We start from the raw sequence: 19,025 nt of genomic DNA, 5'->3' as shown, positions 1-19,025 counted from the left end.
AGTCATTGTTCGACTGATGTTGCTGAAATGCCTCATGGCCCCCATCCAAGGAGGATGCAGTTTGCTAGTCACCTACAGTGGGCTCCACGCTGACATGTACTCGAAGAAGAATGAATGATTAGTGTGGTTCTTCAAGATGCTGTAGTCAATGTTGATCTCGTGACCCATCTTCCGTCCCCGTTTTTGGAGTCCTCAGCAACATGGACTTTGAATTGCAAGGAAACTGAGGGAGGATTGTGGATATCCTATGTTTTGTGCCTTCATATGGAGGAGGCAGAAAGTGCATGTGCAGCTCTGACAGAGACACTACTATTAAAGAAACCTCCAGCCTTGCACTCATGAGGTTCGTTTGCCCCTACAGTGGAATCCACGCCTACTCCATCTCTAAGATCCACAGTCTCTGTAAGGTAAGTGACACTCAAGAGTGATGCTTAAGGCATTGGAGTTAATCCACATTTACAGAGTTTTGAAATCAGAATCCGGCAGTCGTTGTAGAACAAGAAGCTTCAGACTACGCAGGGACCATGGGACCAGTCTATCTGCAAAGCCTTACATGGAGTTCTTTTCAGACTTGTTTTGCTGTTGTTTCCTTTTGCTGTATAAAATTTGAAATATGTTTCTGTCTCTCTCTTCTGTTCATTAACCCTGAATATGTATCTACTAAGACATTAGCAAATTTCAAGGTCTTTTCCTTTTGCACTGAGATGAGAATATAATATCATTCACAGCAATTGGTCACCGGAGAAAAGTGAAATAGCACTAGTCTAAGATTTGCATACACAATCACCATAACTCACTGTTACAAAACAAACAATTGCTGAGAAATTACTGTGTGTTTTAGCTCTGGCATATGGAGCACTCATAGGTACACATCTCTTACTCCAAAAACTCTGACTGTCCTTTCCATCAAAATCTATGCTTCTTGGCAATGCTTCAAAACATTGCAAGGTGAATGCTGCAGAGGGTCTTCCCCAATCTGGCTTTGAGCCCCGTCACTGCCTCAGTTTCTTCCTCTTACACTTCCCAGTTACTGCACCTAGGCTCTCAATTGTCAAATCCCTTTTTGTGTTCTGGGTTAATTAACACAAATTAACAGTTCAATGTAAATTTGAATCAAAACCAACCTTTCCTCAGCACTATGATTCTTAAAGTCCCCTGCTAGTGGTTCCTGCCCCAAAACCCAGGTCCTGCTATCTAAGACTTCCTCTTAAGACTTTTCTCCCTGTCCCACAAAGCAAGAAGCTCCAGCCAGGTCTTTCCCTCTGGCTGGTGTGGAAAGACCCATCCCAGGCCTTCCTAGTCCTGCATCTACCGCAGGAGTCTTCCTGCTTATTGCAGGTCTCTTGTACATTGATTGAGAAAGCTCTTCTTATAAGAAGCATCACCTCTTATCTGAGGACTAGGTGACCTCCAAGCAAACACCTAATGGCTAGCTTAAAAATTCATCACCTGGAAAGGCAGTTTAGACCTGGTATGGATGAGAGTAAGCCCCAAACCCCTTAAAAGGCCATCTCCCCCTATGACAAATGTAATTTGCATTGTGGAGATGTGTTAACATTGCTAGAGAATCACACAAAGGGAAGTACAGATCGCTGCATGCTAACAAGCAGAACAACTGTTGAATAAGCAAATCTCATTTAGGGAGTTAGTGAAGGAAATACTGTGAAAAGATGTTGCATCATATACAAACTTAATCCTTGGCTTCTGTTTCCTCTTTTCTGTCCACTTTTAGGATCTGGATTAATTGTTTCATTCGCTTACATTAAATTGTGAATATCTGTGCCCTCCATATTTAGGAAGTGAGGAGATGCCAGCTAGGAAAGTATTTGAGGGACTGGTAAGTTCATTCCCCATCTTCACTCCATCATAGACATCTCTCAAGCACAATAAAAGACCAGTGGGCTAAACCTCAGCTGATGTGACTTGCCATGGCTCCACTGACTTCAAGTCAGTGAAGCTATGACATTTTACGTGAGCTAAGGATCTGCCCCCAGTTCTGTCATGCCTCTTTTTAGTGGTTTTGTATCAGAGCAACAGCATTCTGTAGTGAGGAGTCAGACATAACCTTTCCAACTCCTGTTACTCAGATTAGCCTTGAACAGCAATTCCAACACCCATGACAACAGGCCAAATGCAAGGTTATTGATGAGTATCCTTTAATCCCCACAGATCCATTTCTCCATCACTTTATTTAGAATCAGTGAATAGCAACCCTTACATTTGTCACAGTACTTGTCATTCTGTAATGTACAAGAAGCATGAATAAAAGAGACAGTATTGGTGCAATGTATTGTTTTTGTTACATACAGGATACCGTGCAGCAGGACAGAGATGGATGTGCTGTCAGCTTGAAAAGTACAAGCAAAGAAACAAAAATCCTTTGTTTCCTAGCCCAGCAGCATTAACAGATAGAGTACATTACAAATTTAAACTATATAAACATACACATCCTCTAGTAAAACCTAACTAACTGAAACACGTTATTGTTCACCTTCATTTACAACCAAATTAGTTAGTTTTTACTAATATATCTGTAATCTTAAAGGGGGATGCACAAAGAGTAATTTTAGTGTCCACTACAATTTTAACATTACTATAGCTAGCACACTTTTATGTGTAGTTTTTCTCCTCAAATCAGACCAACTGTATATTACTGTTTTTAGACAACTTTTGGGAAATAAAATTGGGAAACCAATTTTTATGCAAAGTCTTGGGGACTTAATAGTACTGATTCAAGGCAGACATAGTGTGCTCATGTACTTTGCAAGTTTCTTCACATAACTAGTCAAATATGCCTTCACCCCTGAGTCACTAATATTGGATCTCTTTGTACACATAACATTCATAACAAACTGTGTGATCTGAGGATCCCACATGACTTCTACAAATTAGATTGAAGCCTCCAAAACATCTCACTTGGGAGCTCAGGTGGATTAGAACTGACTGTACTATTGTCCATTTCAGACATATTCCAATTCATGCTACCACTTTCTGACAGCAGCAATGTTTTCAAAAGGAAAAGTGCTCTGGTTTCTCAAGAGAGCTCTACTTTTGATGTATTAGGTTAATTAACAGTGTATCCTGTTTGAAAGGAAGCCTATTTTATTTCAACTGCAAAGATTACAATGTTGATTGAAACATATTGTACTAAATGTTGGGTTAAAAGGCAATTTGTTGGCCTGGTTTCTGATTCTAAGTTAGGATGTGAAAGGTCCTGTGTTCAAATCCCCAGTGAGCCATCAAGAAGAGAGAGATGTCCTGTTTCTTTTATTCTGATTAAAATATAATTGATCCACTTTACTTGATAAAGAAATGAAGGAATTACCACCACTACAAGAGTTTCATTCTGCCAGAGATTAAGCTAACAATGGGACTGTAATATGATCAGAATTTTGGCCAACATTTTCAATACTTTTACCTTACCTTCGATGTCCTCAAAAGGTGTGTCGTATTTTGGAGTTGGTCGCAGACATTCAACTAAACTGTTGATATAAGTGTAGTAGTATTTTGAGATTCACTAAAATATGTTTATGGCTGCTGGGTAATTATAAATCAGGTTTACAGTAAATTTGAAATATAAAGCAGTTGTCCTGGATAATTCAAATATTTACAGTGCTTACTGTATTCAGCTGACACATTTTGGGTCTGATTGACCCCACTGTGTTGCTCCAGTTCTATGCCCATGGTACTCCATTAATTTCAATAAAGCTGCACTAGTCTAGAACTGAAGTAATGTAGTGTGGAATCAGGCCCAAAATCCCCTATGGACAATTTGTAGCTTCTTTTGGCTTCAATCCAAATAAGGAAATAAGAGACCAAGAGTCAGGATGCGTAGCTCAAATAACTGGCCCTGGGATTAGGATACTCATGTCTGTCTTTCTGCTTTCTGTGATCTACTGTTGACCAAACAGTACTAGAAAAACATTTTGGAGGGAGGGGGAAGACTCTGTTTTAGCCTAGGAGAGACTAAGTTTTCCATATGTTTAGTGGAGGATAAATGATGACTGATTGCAGAGGTTAAATGGTGGAAACATTCTGTGTGCATGTCTTTGGAGCCAGAAAAAATATGAGAGCTTCCACATTTTAAAGGAGGTCTTTGTCTTTCAGAGAGAGTGATACACTGCTCAGTTAGGTGTTTCGGCAGAGAGCATGCCATCGTTTAACCAACTCCTTGGGCTTGTTGATCATTTCATTCCAGTGTTCCAGCTCTTTGCCCCTGGTGTACATGAAGGGCCCAACCACTACACGTCCTAGCAGGTGGGTTTCTGAATAGATATAAAGAATGTGGTTAGTGGCCAGCATCTTTACAATGTTCTGGTTAGAGCCTTACCTAAGAGTAGAACAAGAGCACTTCTTTTACTGTCTGTATGAGATAACTTTTTTTTTAAATCAGAATTTCCAATCAAAGTGTGTAATATAGTGTAGATATAGGGATATAATGTTCTCTCAGTACACACACATTAAGATGACCACCCCCACAATTGTAGAGTTCTCACCAGTAACTCAGCCATGGGGAGATATTGCAGGCAGCAGCGCACACCCAGTCAGATCAGGTATTGAGCTTTGGCCTGTTCCATCACTTACAATGTACTGCCAATCAGAACTACTGTTCTGGACAGACAGATCTTTATCCACTCAAACCCTTCCACCTAGAGATTTATTTCAAAGATGTGCCCTGCTGTGGTCACCACCAACTTGGCTAGGATTCAGACGGATGACTGAAATGTGAAAGGCTTTTGGGTCATGGAGGAAGCATATTTAGTTAATGGAGCATCTGACTGAGAGTCAGAAGATCAGGGTTCTATTTCTGGCTTTGCCAGTGACTCTGGCAGTGGGCAAATCACTTAACTTCTGTGCTCAATTAGCCATATGTAAAATTGGGATGATAATCTGTACCTGTCTCACAGAGATTTGTTAATGACTGACTGTAAAACCCTTTAAGAATCTCTCATAAATATTGTTATACATTTACATCTTAATTATAATGCAGGCCATTACCAATCCCCCAGAGCCAGTCCATTCACCTAAACATCATATAACTTTGGGCAATACTTTACATGGAGTTTATATAGTAATCCCATAAAAGCTATTTGTGTTTTAATGCTGAAATCATGCTTGGGCTAGAGAAAGTGGAGAATGCAGCTGCTAATATACAGAAATTTACTAGATTACTGCAGTTCTGGTGCTGATTTAAAGTTTCAGTTAATCTCAAACCTTTGGAACAGGTTCCCTCCTCCCCACCCCTAATTTCAAATGACAGGCTAGATTACTTCCTTACTGATGTTGCTGTAAAGCAAGTATTGGATTTATGGGTATGAATGTGGAGAATTTCCAGATGTCATTCTAATATCACAAGCAAGGAACATTCCAGATATATCCAATCTCTGAAGAATATGTAAGAAACATCCCAAAACAGACTAGTGCATGGCTCTACAATGATTGTTGCCAATTTTCCTCACCATGAGACCTTACATTTACGTAATGAGAATGTTATGGAATGATTGACATCTAACGTGAATTGTATTTAAAACCAACTTTTTTTTTTATGTCAGCTTTTCTAAGCCTTCTGGTGGTTTAGTCATCTAAACAACAGCTTCTGAAATAAGTGGCTCCCCATTAGCTCCTCCAGATGGTTAGCAGTGCAGGTTACTGTGACTCTCCTTCATTTAGACTTATGAAGAGTAAGCCTTGCTGCAAATGAAAAGAACCTAGGAAGACCTTTAGAATAGCTCAGATATAGTAAATTCTTTTTCTTACTGTCTCCCTCAGCACTCTGGAGCACAGACAGGCTCAGGCTTGCTGTATCCAGCTCCATCTGGTCTGCCTTGAAGCTGAAGGTTTCATTATATACTGGATTGGGCGATCCCAGAACAGCTGTCGTCTTTTTACATTTAATGAATTTATTGTGGTTCATTAGGGACACTTTGATATACACACCTGAGATAAAAAAAATCCAAGGAGAAGAAAACAACACATTAGGGGCACTTGAGAGAAAAGGATAAAGAGAGTTTTGTGATTTCAGAAACTATATTTAAAACAAATTAGGTCATAAAACTAATTAGATGAAAGCCTAAAGAAACAGGCAGAGAGGCAGCAATATGCAATGACATCTAGTGAGTACACTAACTATTTAGACCCCCATTCAGGAAGACAGCATCCCTGTTCAAGACAGCACTTAAGCAGGTGGTTAAGTCTCATTGACTTTTGAGTCTCCCTTGGGTGGACTGGTAAGTTTGTAGAAGGTATTGGCAGCTGGGGTATCAAAAGGTGTCTGGTGGCTGTTTAAAACTGGTTGGTTAGTTGATTATTTCTTCTAAGAGACCTTGCAAAATAGAAAAAGAAGGGTGGGGTGGGAGAAGAACAGCAATAAAAAGTCTTCCTTGCTTCCTATCTGGATTGGCCCTGCACCTCAGTGTTGTTCAGCCATTTGAAAGTGATAAGATCCAAAGCAGCTTCAAATGATTCAATATTTTCTCTTCATCTTCGGTATTCACTGGCAAGCAAAGAAGAAGCTTGATCTTAGTGGCTAAACAGTAACGTTTTCCTGAGGGAGAAATAAGACCTCCCCTGCTGCAACTGTTTGTTACTCCCTGCCATTCAGTTTAAGGGAGAAGAAGTCCAGGCGCACCATCATTTCCAGTCTTTATTGCAAAACTAATTACAAATGTGCCAGGGCTGGTTCTGCACTATCCCAGATACACTGGGGACTAGTATGGGAAGACTATTCATCTTCAAAATAAGAACTTAATCCCACTCTCAACTAGTAGTTTTTGAAGATATACACTAGGAATTGCCATTTTGGATCAGACCCAAGGGCTGTGTAGTCCAGTATCCAGTCCCTGAGGAAGGGGCAAGAACCCAGCAATAAGAAAATGTAGAATAATCTGGCCCCCACATAGATCTCCTCCTGCTCTCTATGGTTAAACCCTGAAGCATGAGGTTAAATATCCCTTCCAAAATGTTATAATTAATTATAACTGGATATATAATAATTGGATATTCTTGATTTCCATATAAATATCCAGTCTCTTTTTTAATCTTGTTAAATTGGTTTTGACTGATGTAATTTCTCAGTTCCTTTTACCTCATACCTTGGTTTTGCATAAATAATGTTCTTTGATCAGAAGAACAATTGTTTTGGTATCATTGTAGATTATCCTTATATCTAGAGAACCAATTTTTGAAGAGACATCTGGAAGTTCAGGTAAATTACGGATGATGTTATAGGTGCTCTGTGGCTAATGCACTAGATTTTCACCTATGGGGACCTCAGTTCAACTCAAATCTCAGGTGACATTGATCCTGCGCCCTTTCAAATCCATGGAAATCAGTGGGTCTAAACAGGAATTTGGGGAGTGAAGTTTTAGTCTTGGTTTATGCACATCACAGACATCACACACTTTGTTAGTCAGCAGTTTCTGTTCAAGAGAGTCTGTGGATTTTTCAGAGTAGGTGACTTTTCACACAAACAGTGAGATATGTTGATTGTGGTATGCCTTAAAAAAGTTAACACATAAACTGCCTGGCTCTAGTCATTCCTCATTTTCACAAGCACTAAATTCACTCAAGTTTTAATCAATCAATCAAACATTTTCTTATTAGCCTATACCTTGCTATAGAATACAAAACCCCCTTGCTCCCAAGATCAGCTCTTTGGGCAAGAGACCATCTCTTTTTGTTCTGTGTTTGTACAGCGCCTAGCAAACTGGTGTCCTGGTCCATGATTGAGGATCCTAAATGCTATAGTAATACACACAATAATAATAAACATTAGCCTTGTATGGAAGCAGAGCACATAAACTATAAACATAAGAACCTTCTTGTTCGAGTTCTTCCCTTTAAGGTTTGCCAAAGAATCTTCAGGCACCAAGTCAACTGTTGCAGTGGGTATTATCAAAGGAAATAAGGGCTGTTTGTTTTAATTTCTTTAAATTTTAGTCATTTATCCTGGGAAATTGCTTATTGACAGCACTTCCTTCCTTCCTTCCTGCTGGAGAGCTTCCACTGCTCCTGTCAATGCACTGCTTGCTATAATGTGCAAGAGCCTGGCATCAAATTAACACAGTAGCTCAGTGGCCAATGTGTTGAAAAAAGCAAATTTAATCTTTCACTGCTGCAAAACTTAAAATCCTGCACCTTGGGCCAGAGCAGAGATGAGCTGTGAGAGAATCTCTCTCATTCTCACTCTCATACACACAAAGTTGTTAACAGAATGTGAATGTTGCAGAATCACTGCCTTAACCTATTCCAACCTCAGGACCCTACATCCACCTCATTTGCCCTTCATCTCCTGGAAACCCAGTTGTATGAACATACTTATCTTATTTACTTCTTACTGCAGTGGCATGGCCTGTTAGGTCATGACTTTCCTTACTAGAAATCTGGGTATTTTCATTGCTACTACTGTACAACTCCTGTTACAACAGTCCTGACCTAAGCAAGCCAAATTAATCTCTAGTAATGTGTTGTATAAAATCAGACACCATTCATTCTGGGGTTAATAGCATCAGTCCCACTGCCTATACGTTTATAGATATCTCGTACAAAGAACAGTCCATCAATGAGATTGTTACTCTAAGCACGTTATAATTACAGCTACTGAAGGTCTCTATAGAGAAAATTAAACTGTACTCAACTGTAAGACAAAAGCTTTTACATAGATATGGCTCCTTTTATCCCCAGTCACTTGACAAATCACTAGAAACGGCCTCAAGATTCATTGTTGAATTCTGAGATGTATTTGAATATTCCCCCAGTGCAGGGTGCTTGGATCTGTGGGTTTTGTTTGGGTCAATCTCTATGTACATTGCCTCTGAAATGCAGCCCCTTCCCTATTTTTCCCCCAGGTTGGAGGGCAGCATCCAGTTGATGTTCACTGCATAAATGGAAGGGAGACCAAAGCTTGGCGCAGGACACAAGGACAAGCCATTTGCATCCTCAGTTAATTACAGGCAGAATACCGCAGGCCTACTTATTTGTAGACATAATATTATGCTCCACAAAAATATAGGCCAGATTGAGACCTATTTCAAGATAGGCCCTATTTATCAAGATGTGCCAAACAGAAGCTCAGATTCACATTAGATCTACATACTGGAAAAAAAGTCTGACTGTGTGCTCTCATATGGCCTTCTTTCATTAAAGAGCCTCTGTGATTTTTAGCACATGGAGATTTCAAATTACTAAAAAGAATAGCTATGATCTGATCTAAAGCCAAGGAAATTTCAGTGTCTTGCTAGCTATTACCTAATCAGAAAACATCTATTAATGGGCTATATTAGTGCTATTACAGAAATATGCATTTTAAACATATATATTTTTCATGCTTTGAAAGTGGTAATTGTCAAGCCACATGTTTCCTGCCCCCTCCATCTCTTGTTGTCGTCTTCCTTGCCATCAACTTTGTCTTGAACAATGGACACATTCAGAAGATTTTCCTACACATTCTGAGCCCTATTCTGACCTCAGTCCACATGCTGAATTCCCAGGGATTTCTCCAAAATGGCCCAGCCAGATTCTGCCAGATTATGTGCTTCTGGGCTGAACATCAATTTGAGAAATGCAGGGTTTGTCCTGGACATACTCTCTCAATTGTAATAGTAGTAATAGAAGAAGATATTACTCACTGGCAGGATGTCTCTCATCCTGGAATTTTAATCCCTTTGCTCTCAGCACCACTACGGTGAGACGGCCCAGGTAGTCATTGTAGCTGAGCGAAAACTGGATATCGCCATACTCTGAAGGAGGCTTCAGAAGCAGAAGGTCACTAGTTAAATGCATCTAAAAGACTTTCTTTTCAGTCAGTTATATTGAATAACAGTGATTTCTGCTGCTTTAGGAACAGGAGATGAATTCTAGAATCTCTGTAATTCACTGCTAGTGGTATTTGAAAGGAACAATCAGACACTAGTGTAATACAGTGTTTATTGCTCTATGGTTCTTTGCAGGAGATTCTGGCTTTATCCCCCACACTAAATCCTGCTTGCCCTTATTCACATAAATAGTTATTTACACCAGTGAACAGGATGTGACCCTTCTTTCTAGATCCCAGTCTCAATTGTGCCTCCTAGCCACCCAACACTATCAAGGTGTCATTTCCCACCATCCCACCTTTATACTTTCTCTTTCCCTCCTGCCCCCAGAGGCAGGACAACCATCTTCTCCCCCTCCCAGTCCCCCAGCACCAGTGGCAGTAAAACTGTAAACCTGCATTGTAACAGTTTGAAGCATTCCTAGAATTGTTACTAACCAAGTTTCTGGCTTTTCTGAAATGTTGGTGAAACCTTCTTGCTGTGTTGTGAAAGTACTAACATGAAAAAAGATTGCCTGAAGGCTTGCCAGCAGCTTTTCTGCATTCCTATCCCTACTTCTAATTTGGGATACAGCATCATTCAGACAGCTTTGTGCTGGGCCTTTCCCTATTAATTCGTAAGAGAAGCAAACAGCAGCAGGTGTTTTTATATTTGGCTCTTACACCGCATCCTAGCTGTTGGGGAGATAGCTGTCTGCATGAGCAGCCATTTCCATTCCAGTGCTAAATACTGTGATGGGAAGCATTAGAAGTGTTAATGCTGCATGTGACCCCCTAGGCTGCGTGTTAGGACCCCTGGTAAACTGTAATTCCCTAGCTTTTAACAAAGACAACCCTATATTTGATCTTGCCTTCTTCTGTCCCATCTGTGCCCAGGTGCAAGTACTCTATGTGCTGCAGTCTCCCCGGTAAGCCCATTACTATGGGAAAGCTCAAAAATACAAAACAGAGTGGTATTGGCCTAATGAATGTATCCTTTCATTAGTTGCTTACCTCCAGGTTTTCGGTTTCCAAATCTCTCCAAATTACAAGTTTGCTGTCACCAGCTAATATCTCATTTTTCAAAGGGAAAATCACTTGACCTAAGAGATGGTGCTTTTTCTGTTTATCGACATGGTAGACTGAGAACTTCAGAGTCCTTTGATACAATGTCTTACTGGAAACCTGTACAAAAATAAGTAGAACATTTCAGTATAACAGTGTAATTTATTACATAGCTCTGCAACTTATCATTACCATACATGTGAAATATTTTAGGGCATGTAGGTTCCGTACTTAAAATAGGATATATATTTATATTTCTTATTAGCAAAATAGCTATGGTGATCTGCATCCCAATATGTCCACTGCTTCTTCTGGCTTTTGAGGTTGCATTTTTAAATAAACATAATATATTATAAAATCAGAAATTAAGATGCCGATATCTATGCTACTTGGGACTAAATGATGCAAACCTAATGGCGGAGATGAAATATCAAATAAGAGTTGTTTTGACTTCGTTTGTAAGCTTGTTAGGGCATGGGACCATCTTTTTTGTGTTTTTACAGTACCTAACACAATAGGACACTGACCTCTGACTGGTCCTCTAAGCACAACTTCAGTGCAAATAATAATTAAATGCCACACAATCAGAGAGCCTCACGACAATGTGTGTGCTCTAAAAGGTCTGCCATGAGATGACAGACTTCTTGGCTACGTAGCTTAGTGATCTTGTTTCCTTGACACCCAGAGTGACACATCAGATGTAACATTCCAGTTAAAAGGAAAGTACCTGAAAAACAAAATTTTCATCAAACTGAGGGTTGAGTGTTTTGCGTTTGGTTTTGGACTGAAGATAACGCCTTTCATCAGGCAGCAGAAAAATTTTCACAAAGGGACTGCAGGAATCTGTAGGAGGCTGCAGTTTTCTAGCTTTAATCAAGGAGACGAGCAGCCTTTCAGCCTCTTGCTCATATTCCACTGAGAACCAAAGACGGCCAGTGTTGCACTCAGGGAAATCTGTCTCACTGTTGTCTTCAGAAAACTTGTATAGTTCTGGGTTGATAGACCCTACAACATAAGCTCCAGCTTTGCAAAATAAAAAACAGAAACAAACAAGTTAACCTCTGACTTACAGCAGTTTTTCTTACAGCTACTGCCTCTTTAGTGAAACCATGTAAAGCTCTTCTTTATTTACATTTCTGTGTATAAATTCTGCATTTAATACCTTTTCCCTCAAAGCTTAAGGAGAGTTTCTTAGGCTCATCTCTTTTCTTCTTCTTCTTAAGTTTATTACAGAGGCTTCTGTGGTGACTCTGCCTTGTCAACTACTGGGGGAATGTAGCTGCTGTTTGTTCCAACCCTTAAAAGTGCAGCACACGCTCCCTTCTGCAATTGGCCATGCCTGCCCCTCTATAGAGGCCAGCACTTGACAGGACACTAGCCCCAAGCAGCCCTTGTGTTGTCCCTGTATGGAAGATACAAGGGGAGACTTGCTTCTTGTGCTCTAGCCTCTCCCTTGTACAGCTGTGTAAGTGGTGGCCCCAGTCTGGCCCAATTCCTATCTAAACATATAGTACAGTGTTTGGGGCTATTGCTTTACAATATTGTACATCTGCACTTTGTGATTTTATATCTATATGGCCAGATGACAACGGTGGTGTAAAATGTTTGCACAGCAAATGTGTTTCATAGTACTCAAGCTTCCTTTCCAATAATCTGTCCCACCTTTGCAATGTCACCATACCCAAAGAGTGAAAAGAAGATCGAGGCCCAGACTCAGGGGTCACATAGGGTTCATTGTCCTCCTGAACCTGCTCTCCGTTTGTCAGGTTAATCCAGTCTCGCCCACGAAATTTTGGTGGAATGATGAACGGAACACTTCTAGTTCTGCTCAGAACAAAACAACTCTACCAGTAAGAAAACCAAACTCAATCTGAGAATAATACATTTAGCCTTGTTGTAATTCCATAGTTTTGCAGAAACTGTTTGTAGCTGCATTAGTCCTTAAGTGGACATGATAGATAATGCAATACCCTTTGTTTAGCCCATACAAAAATCATAGAAAATTATTTATTTGTATGGAGGTAGCACCTAGAGAGTCCCAACCAGGGATTTGTGGCCTCATTTATGGTAGGAACCTTACACACAAGTAAACTTTCAGTCAGATCACCTCTTCTTTTCCCCTTTCCTTCTCTAGAATTAATGCATCAAAGAAAAAAAGTATCAATTGCACTTTTTTGTTTTAGACATGGAGATTGAACAAATCAGTATTTCTCCAACTCTTTCAGTTGACTGCTTTACTAGCTCATTGATCAGCTCTCCCACCCTCATGTCAATAATTCCCACTGCTTTGTTCTTAAAATGTTGCATTCTGAGGACCACCAGGAAGGGCTTTGGTCCATGGATCAGCATTTGAGAACCAACAAAGTTACCCATGTTCCCACCTCCCCACCTGTCATTTTGGGTTTCTGCCATACGTTCTGTCCCATATTTGGGCCTGTGGCAGGTTGGGAAATATGTAGCTTGATGAACTGTAAGCCATAAGAAGAAAGAGAGATCTATTTACCTTATGCTTTTTGTTTGAATTACAGAAGATGGCTGGGTTAAAGTCTGATCCTGCAGACTAGCATCTGGATGTGTTGGTGTGACTGAACTAGTGAGTTCCTCATAAGAAGACAGGAGACGTATCTTCTTCCAAAGCAGGTACACAGCTATTCCAATAAGGAGCAATAAAAGGATTCCTCCTATCACACCTCCAGCCACAGCAGCTACCTGTTCTGATTGTAGGAAAGCATACATAGTGTGATCTTCAATGCATCTGGGTTTTTTGGACAGGAATATTGAAATTTAAGAAAACACTTCTAGGACTAAGAACTTTCAGTTACTGGGTTTGCTGAAAGATTTGGTGAGAGTGGATTTGCTTATTTCACTGTGACTTGTATTTGCTGAAACTTTGGAAATAGAATTTGACCCTCAAGAGCTTTCTTGGGAGCCAGTGAGAGACTGTAGAATGAACTACTCCAGGAACTAAGGACTATTACAAACCTTCATCACCTTCCACTCCAGCTGCAAGGCATATTTCTTTGACCTTCCTTCTCTAACATAAATACATAGCAACATATTTTTTTAAAAAACTATCAGAACAAAGCACTCCACTGCATACACTCCTCCCCCTTGGTAGAGGATGGGAGAACCAAACACATGACAGATATTAGTTACATCTCTTAATACTCTACCAGAAGATGATCAGATAGTATGGTGATGAGCATGGAATAAGAACCTGCATAGAATATAAGTAAACATAGAAGATTTCTTATTTTTATTCCAATTGTGAGCGATTTTGTACTACTCCCATTATAGGAAAAAACAGGCCAGACAGTGGAGGGTGAAATACCAGGCAGCACACTATACCGTTACTTTGATTTGTTTCTTTTTCTTCTATGTTCAGCTGAGACAGTGTGTCCAAATGAAGAAAAAACAAAACAAAAAGTTTAAAAGTGAAACAAAGCAAAGAATCTTTTAGCACAAAGGAAATTTAGAAACACAACAAAACAGAATTAGAGGATATGTATGTTTCCTGATCTGGAAAGATCAACTCAGGCACATAATCTAAACATTGTATCCTGAATCCTGATTTCTTAAAATAAAAATGAAAATCTGAGGAAGCAGTTTTATAGCCACCATAAATTAAGATTTATTAAAATATCAAAGATTCCTTTAATTTTAATATGAATATGCAGAGATTCCTTGATGAGGATCTGTTATTCAGTAAAGAACAAAAGTTGGATGTTGATAATGGACCCAATTCATTGGTGCACCATCTACGCTGGAATATAGAAGCCATAAAGAGACCATAAGCCTCCCCACCCCCACCTCTGGACCAGGAACTCCACTGGAAATCAGCTTCACCATAGCCAGTGCTATGCCACCCCAAGCAGGAGTCTTTGGTGCAAGTAGCATGCTATGTGCATTCCTAGTGAGGAGGGATGAATTCCTATATCTGACTATTCCTGGCTCCTGGAACAGCCCAGGAGGATTGGGGGCATTGTGAGGTAACCTCTCAGGCTGCTGTAACCTGAGCTGGGAATTAAAATGTCAGCCCTCAGTCCCAGAATGGAGGGAGGTGCAAAGCTAACTTCTTCAATGTGGCCTCTCTGTCTTACATGTAGGGACAAGAACTCTCCCCCTCCCTCCCCCCCATCTTTTAGAGAGCATGGTTAATGGGGCACTCATCACTCCTCTTGTATAGCATTCCAAGGTTATAAAAGAGGGAATGGCCACAATAATTCTGCATTTCCTTCCGATTGCTGAAGGTGCAGTGAGTTCTGAATATGCTTGGTGTCTTCTCTAAGGCTTCCTTGCCTTTCCTTTTCTTATACTTCACTTTTTTAAGTGATTAATTCCACCCATGGAGTCACTTCCCTCCCAACTGTATCTGTTGTGTCATTCTACTTTCTCCAGCCTCCCCTTAGGCTTTGAACTCTCTCTTCTTTTGAAAGAACCAGACAACCTCCCTCTCCTGCTTTAACCCTGCCTTAAAATGCATTTTTTTCTGCAGAGTTTCAATGCTGACAATTGCAAAATTTCTTCCTACCTCAAGTTCATGCCATCCTTTGGTGATACTATGTTTTGGGATCCCATGAGCTAGAGCCACAAAGTCTAGATTTGGATCTGAACTTTTCCAGAGTTTGGTGGTATTTGAAACCAGGCTTCTCTCTGGTTCTAGCTGTATCTGAAGTTCTGAACTAAATTCTAGACTTTTTGTAGGAAGAGACGGGAATCCTGTCTTATTTGTACAGCATCAAGCACAGTCCACTTTCAGTAAATAATACTGGATAAAATATTTGTTCAGATTTTTAAGTGACCAAATAGTATGAAGTGTATAAATGGTTATATGATAGAGATAACTGATTATACTTCACACATACATGATATTTATAAATTCCCTGATCTTTTTTATCTCCTCCTGAGGTATGGTAGGGGAGTTGTATTTAATCAGCAATACAAGCAAAAACTATTCATTTGAGGATTTATAGGGTCAGAAAGGACCATTAGATCATCTAGTCTGATCGCTGTATAATTAAATAGAGGTTATGATCATGCTCCTTTTTTGTTTCTTTATTTTTTAGTCTGCTTTTATATCTCCCCCTTCTCTCAACCAACATATGGACCTTTCAGAGCAATAAATGTCATATTTTTCTTTCTTTTTATTATCATCTGAAGATAGGTTGATTGTTTTGGTTTCTAGCCAGACTATAATTGCAATAATTGTTGTGGGTAACAGGAAACTCATTTGCCTGTTTGCTGTGGATTAAAATTATTCTTAAAAGTCTGGGTATGCTCAACTGGTGTATCCTAATTTCTTAACTGTTGCATAACTGTTTGATGTTTGGGAAACTGGTAACTCAGAAATTCACTCTTGAGCAAAGAACTTCTGTAGATGCACATTATCTGTCAGTCGTAGAGCTTATACTCATAATCTTCCACTGAAACACTCAGAGATATCTATAAGAAAAATTGGTAAGTATACAAATCATTATCCGTTGCTTTTGGACGATGAAGGCAAACCTTTTAGCTAAATTCCATGATAAAATGAATACTGGAAAACTTAAATCGGTTATTTCATGCCGGTGTAATAGCTGCAATGCAAATATTTGTATGGTTCATGATTTTATTTTCTCCTCTGATGTATGTGTATTAAAGAAAGGCAAGCATCTCAAGGGCCATAAAAGCTTAAGCCACTTATCTCCATTTTTATTTCTTTGTTTTCAACCATATTTCCTCCTCTTCATTCCCAAGCATTTACACCCTTTCCAAACATCCTATGTTCTGCTTATGGAGTCTGCCAATGCAATCTTATCCACACAACCATCAGTGACAATAAACCAAGAGGTGTTGTAGTGTAATTACAAGAGCTATTCATGGAATGCACTGGAGGAAATCCAAAGAGAATAAACTCTTAATATTTGCGCAAATTCAGTGAATAATTTGTTCTCTGCTGAATCATATCATTAAACATTTCTGACCCACTTGTCCCACCCACTGAGAGCAAATTAATCTTTTATTCATATTTGTGTAAATCCAGAGGAATTTTACTGAGTTCAACAGAATTCACACTCGTGTATCTAAAGCAGAATTTGGATTATTGTCTTTTTAAGCAGTTTGCTGTATCTGATTAAACCAACATCAGTAACCAATAGATGAGGAAGATACAGTATCACATAAATCAGAAAGGCAGCCATTAAAATAGGTGTGATTCATTGTGTATAAGAAGAAAAATATTTGTCTGATTGTTTAAATAACTATCTAGTTTGATGAGTAATTGGTGTACTGTATCTGTGATATAGAGATTTAGAGATAGAAAGGACCAGTTAGAACAATGAGTTAATCTCCACCTCATGCCCTGCAAGGATGTGTAAGGTATTAGCCTTGATTTTAGCACATAGAAAATTCGCCCACCAAAATATTGTGTCTCCCTCGGGTTTATAGTCTCTTGTTTGTTATTTGCAAAAGTGATTGTGTATATTAGCTTTCTTCTCTCACCACTCTCCATCCTTTCCACCTCTTTCTGGGAAATTTGCAGCCTGAGAAATGACACAATGCCAAATAAATTCTATTGTGGTTATATGGTCAGGCAACATTGCCTTAAAAATTTTAATTCATATACAAGTCTCAGATCTGCAACATATTTTCTCTTCATTCACATTCTAGTTCACATATTTATCTCAACACATTTTTATGACAGAAAAGTGCAGAATGTTTTCTGAAAAATCTATCAGCTTTTACATTTCCTTATTTGCTCTCTCTCTGTCTTACATGCATTATATGAAACTGAAGCCATGCAATTATTTCATAGGAAAGCAATTACTAAGGGCATATAATAAAAATAAAGAACCCAGTGGGAGACCTGAGAGTCAGAGGGATGCGGTTGGGATTCTGAAGGAGAGCTGAATAGCCATTCAGTGGTTTATGTTCATAAGTATTACTAGAGATTCAATGGAGCTGCAAAGTTCTGCTTTGGATCCATAACGAAACTTTCCCAAAGTTTGGGGGTGTTCTGATCGGGGGGTTTGGCTCAAGTCCCTTTCTAGTGTTTATTATTCTGTTATTTATTTAAGAAGCATATTACCAGGATGGAGCTGGGCACTCACCCAACACAGAAGCAATGTGCACATTTCAGTAACTCAGGAAGTTTAGAAAATAGTTTGCCAGAGGAGCAGTGTGGACAGGGGCTGAATTTCTGCCAAGGAGGGAAATTTCAGCCCAGATTGGGTTCAGAGGGACCTACGTCTGAGAAGAGCAAGGATGAGATCGATGCAAGCGTGAGTGCGCTAGTGGGGACCTACCCTGGTACTGACGTGCCCCCTCTCCTGGGTGATGAACAGCTGGTAATGGTTTGGTATCCAACCCTGTGAGACATTTGGGCAGTGGGGGGCAGTATCCAGCCCCCCCATACCAAGCATCACCCTGTCCTCAGCACTTGGGCAGCAGTGACCTGCGCTAAGTGTGAAGCATCAGCACTGACTTTGCCGGGGAGGGGGAGGCCCTAGGCAGGGCTGCTGGAACTAGAGGTGCTGTGGATGTGTCAGACCCCCTGACTTGAAGTGATTTCTATCATATGCAGGGTTTACAGTTTTGTTCAATGGCTTTCAGCACCCCCACTCAATACATTATTCCAGTGCCCCAGCCCAAATTGTGGGTCTGGCAGAGATCTGTGCCCTGAGTTACACCTTCTGGGTCCCCTTGGATTGCACCCTGTGTCCCACATACCCCTTGCCCGCCAATGTCGTGGGCTCCTTCAGGCTAGCCCTGGCACTTACCAGACATGGGTCCTGGAGCCTCAGCTGCTGGGCTGGATCCTCTGTCCCCTGAGCTCACAGGCTCAGCCCCATCTCCCCTGGCTGTACGTCAGCAGCAGGGTGATCAGCTCCTTGTCGGCCCTGCCCTTGGGTGGGCGGCGGGCTGCCTGAGCTCGCTCCTGCAGCGGCACTAGCACAGATTGAAGTCATTCATGTGCCAGCTGGTGACTTTTTTCCCATATGCATCTTGTGTTCCCTGCAGCTGGAGATTAGGGAGCGGGAGGCAGCAAGTCCCTGGCTAACTAGCAGCTGTTTCCCTTGCTCATGCTGTCCAGCTTGCTCCTCCTCCTCGCCACAGATGAGCTCCTCAGTATTTAAAGAGCTGCAGGGACCTGCCTTCTCCTGGAGGCTGGGCACGGACAATCCAACAAGCT

At 40.4% G+C, this 19,025-nt stretch overlaps 1 protein-coding gene across 1 annotated transcript; it reads right to left on the bottom strand.

Annotated features, from left to right (window-relative positions):
• Positions 1 to 3,780: 3,780 nt before the first annotated feature.
• SYT15 (synaptotagmin 15) lies at positions 3,781 to 18,683 on the bottom strand. Its single transcript, XM_067552932.1, has 8 exons — positions 18,613 to 18,683; positions 13,359 to 13,569; positions 12,537 to 12,679; positions 11,583 to 11,878; positions 10,805 to 10,975; positions 9,627 to 9,747; positions 5,758 to 5,937; positions 3,781 to 4,265 (listed from the first exon to the last, which is right to left on the bottom strand). The coding sequence occupies exons 1-8, from the start codon at positions 18,617 to 18,619 to the stop codon at positions 4,129 to 4,131; spliced, it is 1,266 nt and encodes a 421-aa protein (XP_067409033.1). The 5' UTR covers positions 18,620 to 18,683; the 3' UTR covers positions 3,781 to 4,128.
• Between the last annotated feature and the right edge of the window lie 342 nt (positions 18,684 to 19,025).

Source organism: Emydura macquarii, unplaced genomic scaffold (genome assembly GCF_026122565.2).
Source record: "Emydura macquarii macquarii isolate MOO-44397 ecotype Brisbane River unplaced genomic scaffold, CSIRO-AGI_Emac_v2 contig_1390, whole genome shotgun sequence".
In the NCBI taxonomy this organism is placed as follows: Eukaryota; Metazoa; Chordata; order Testudines; family Chelidae; genus Emydura; species Emydura macquarii.
This window is presented reverse-complemented; position numbering and strand designations above follow the sequence as displayed.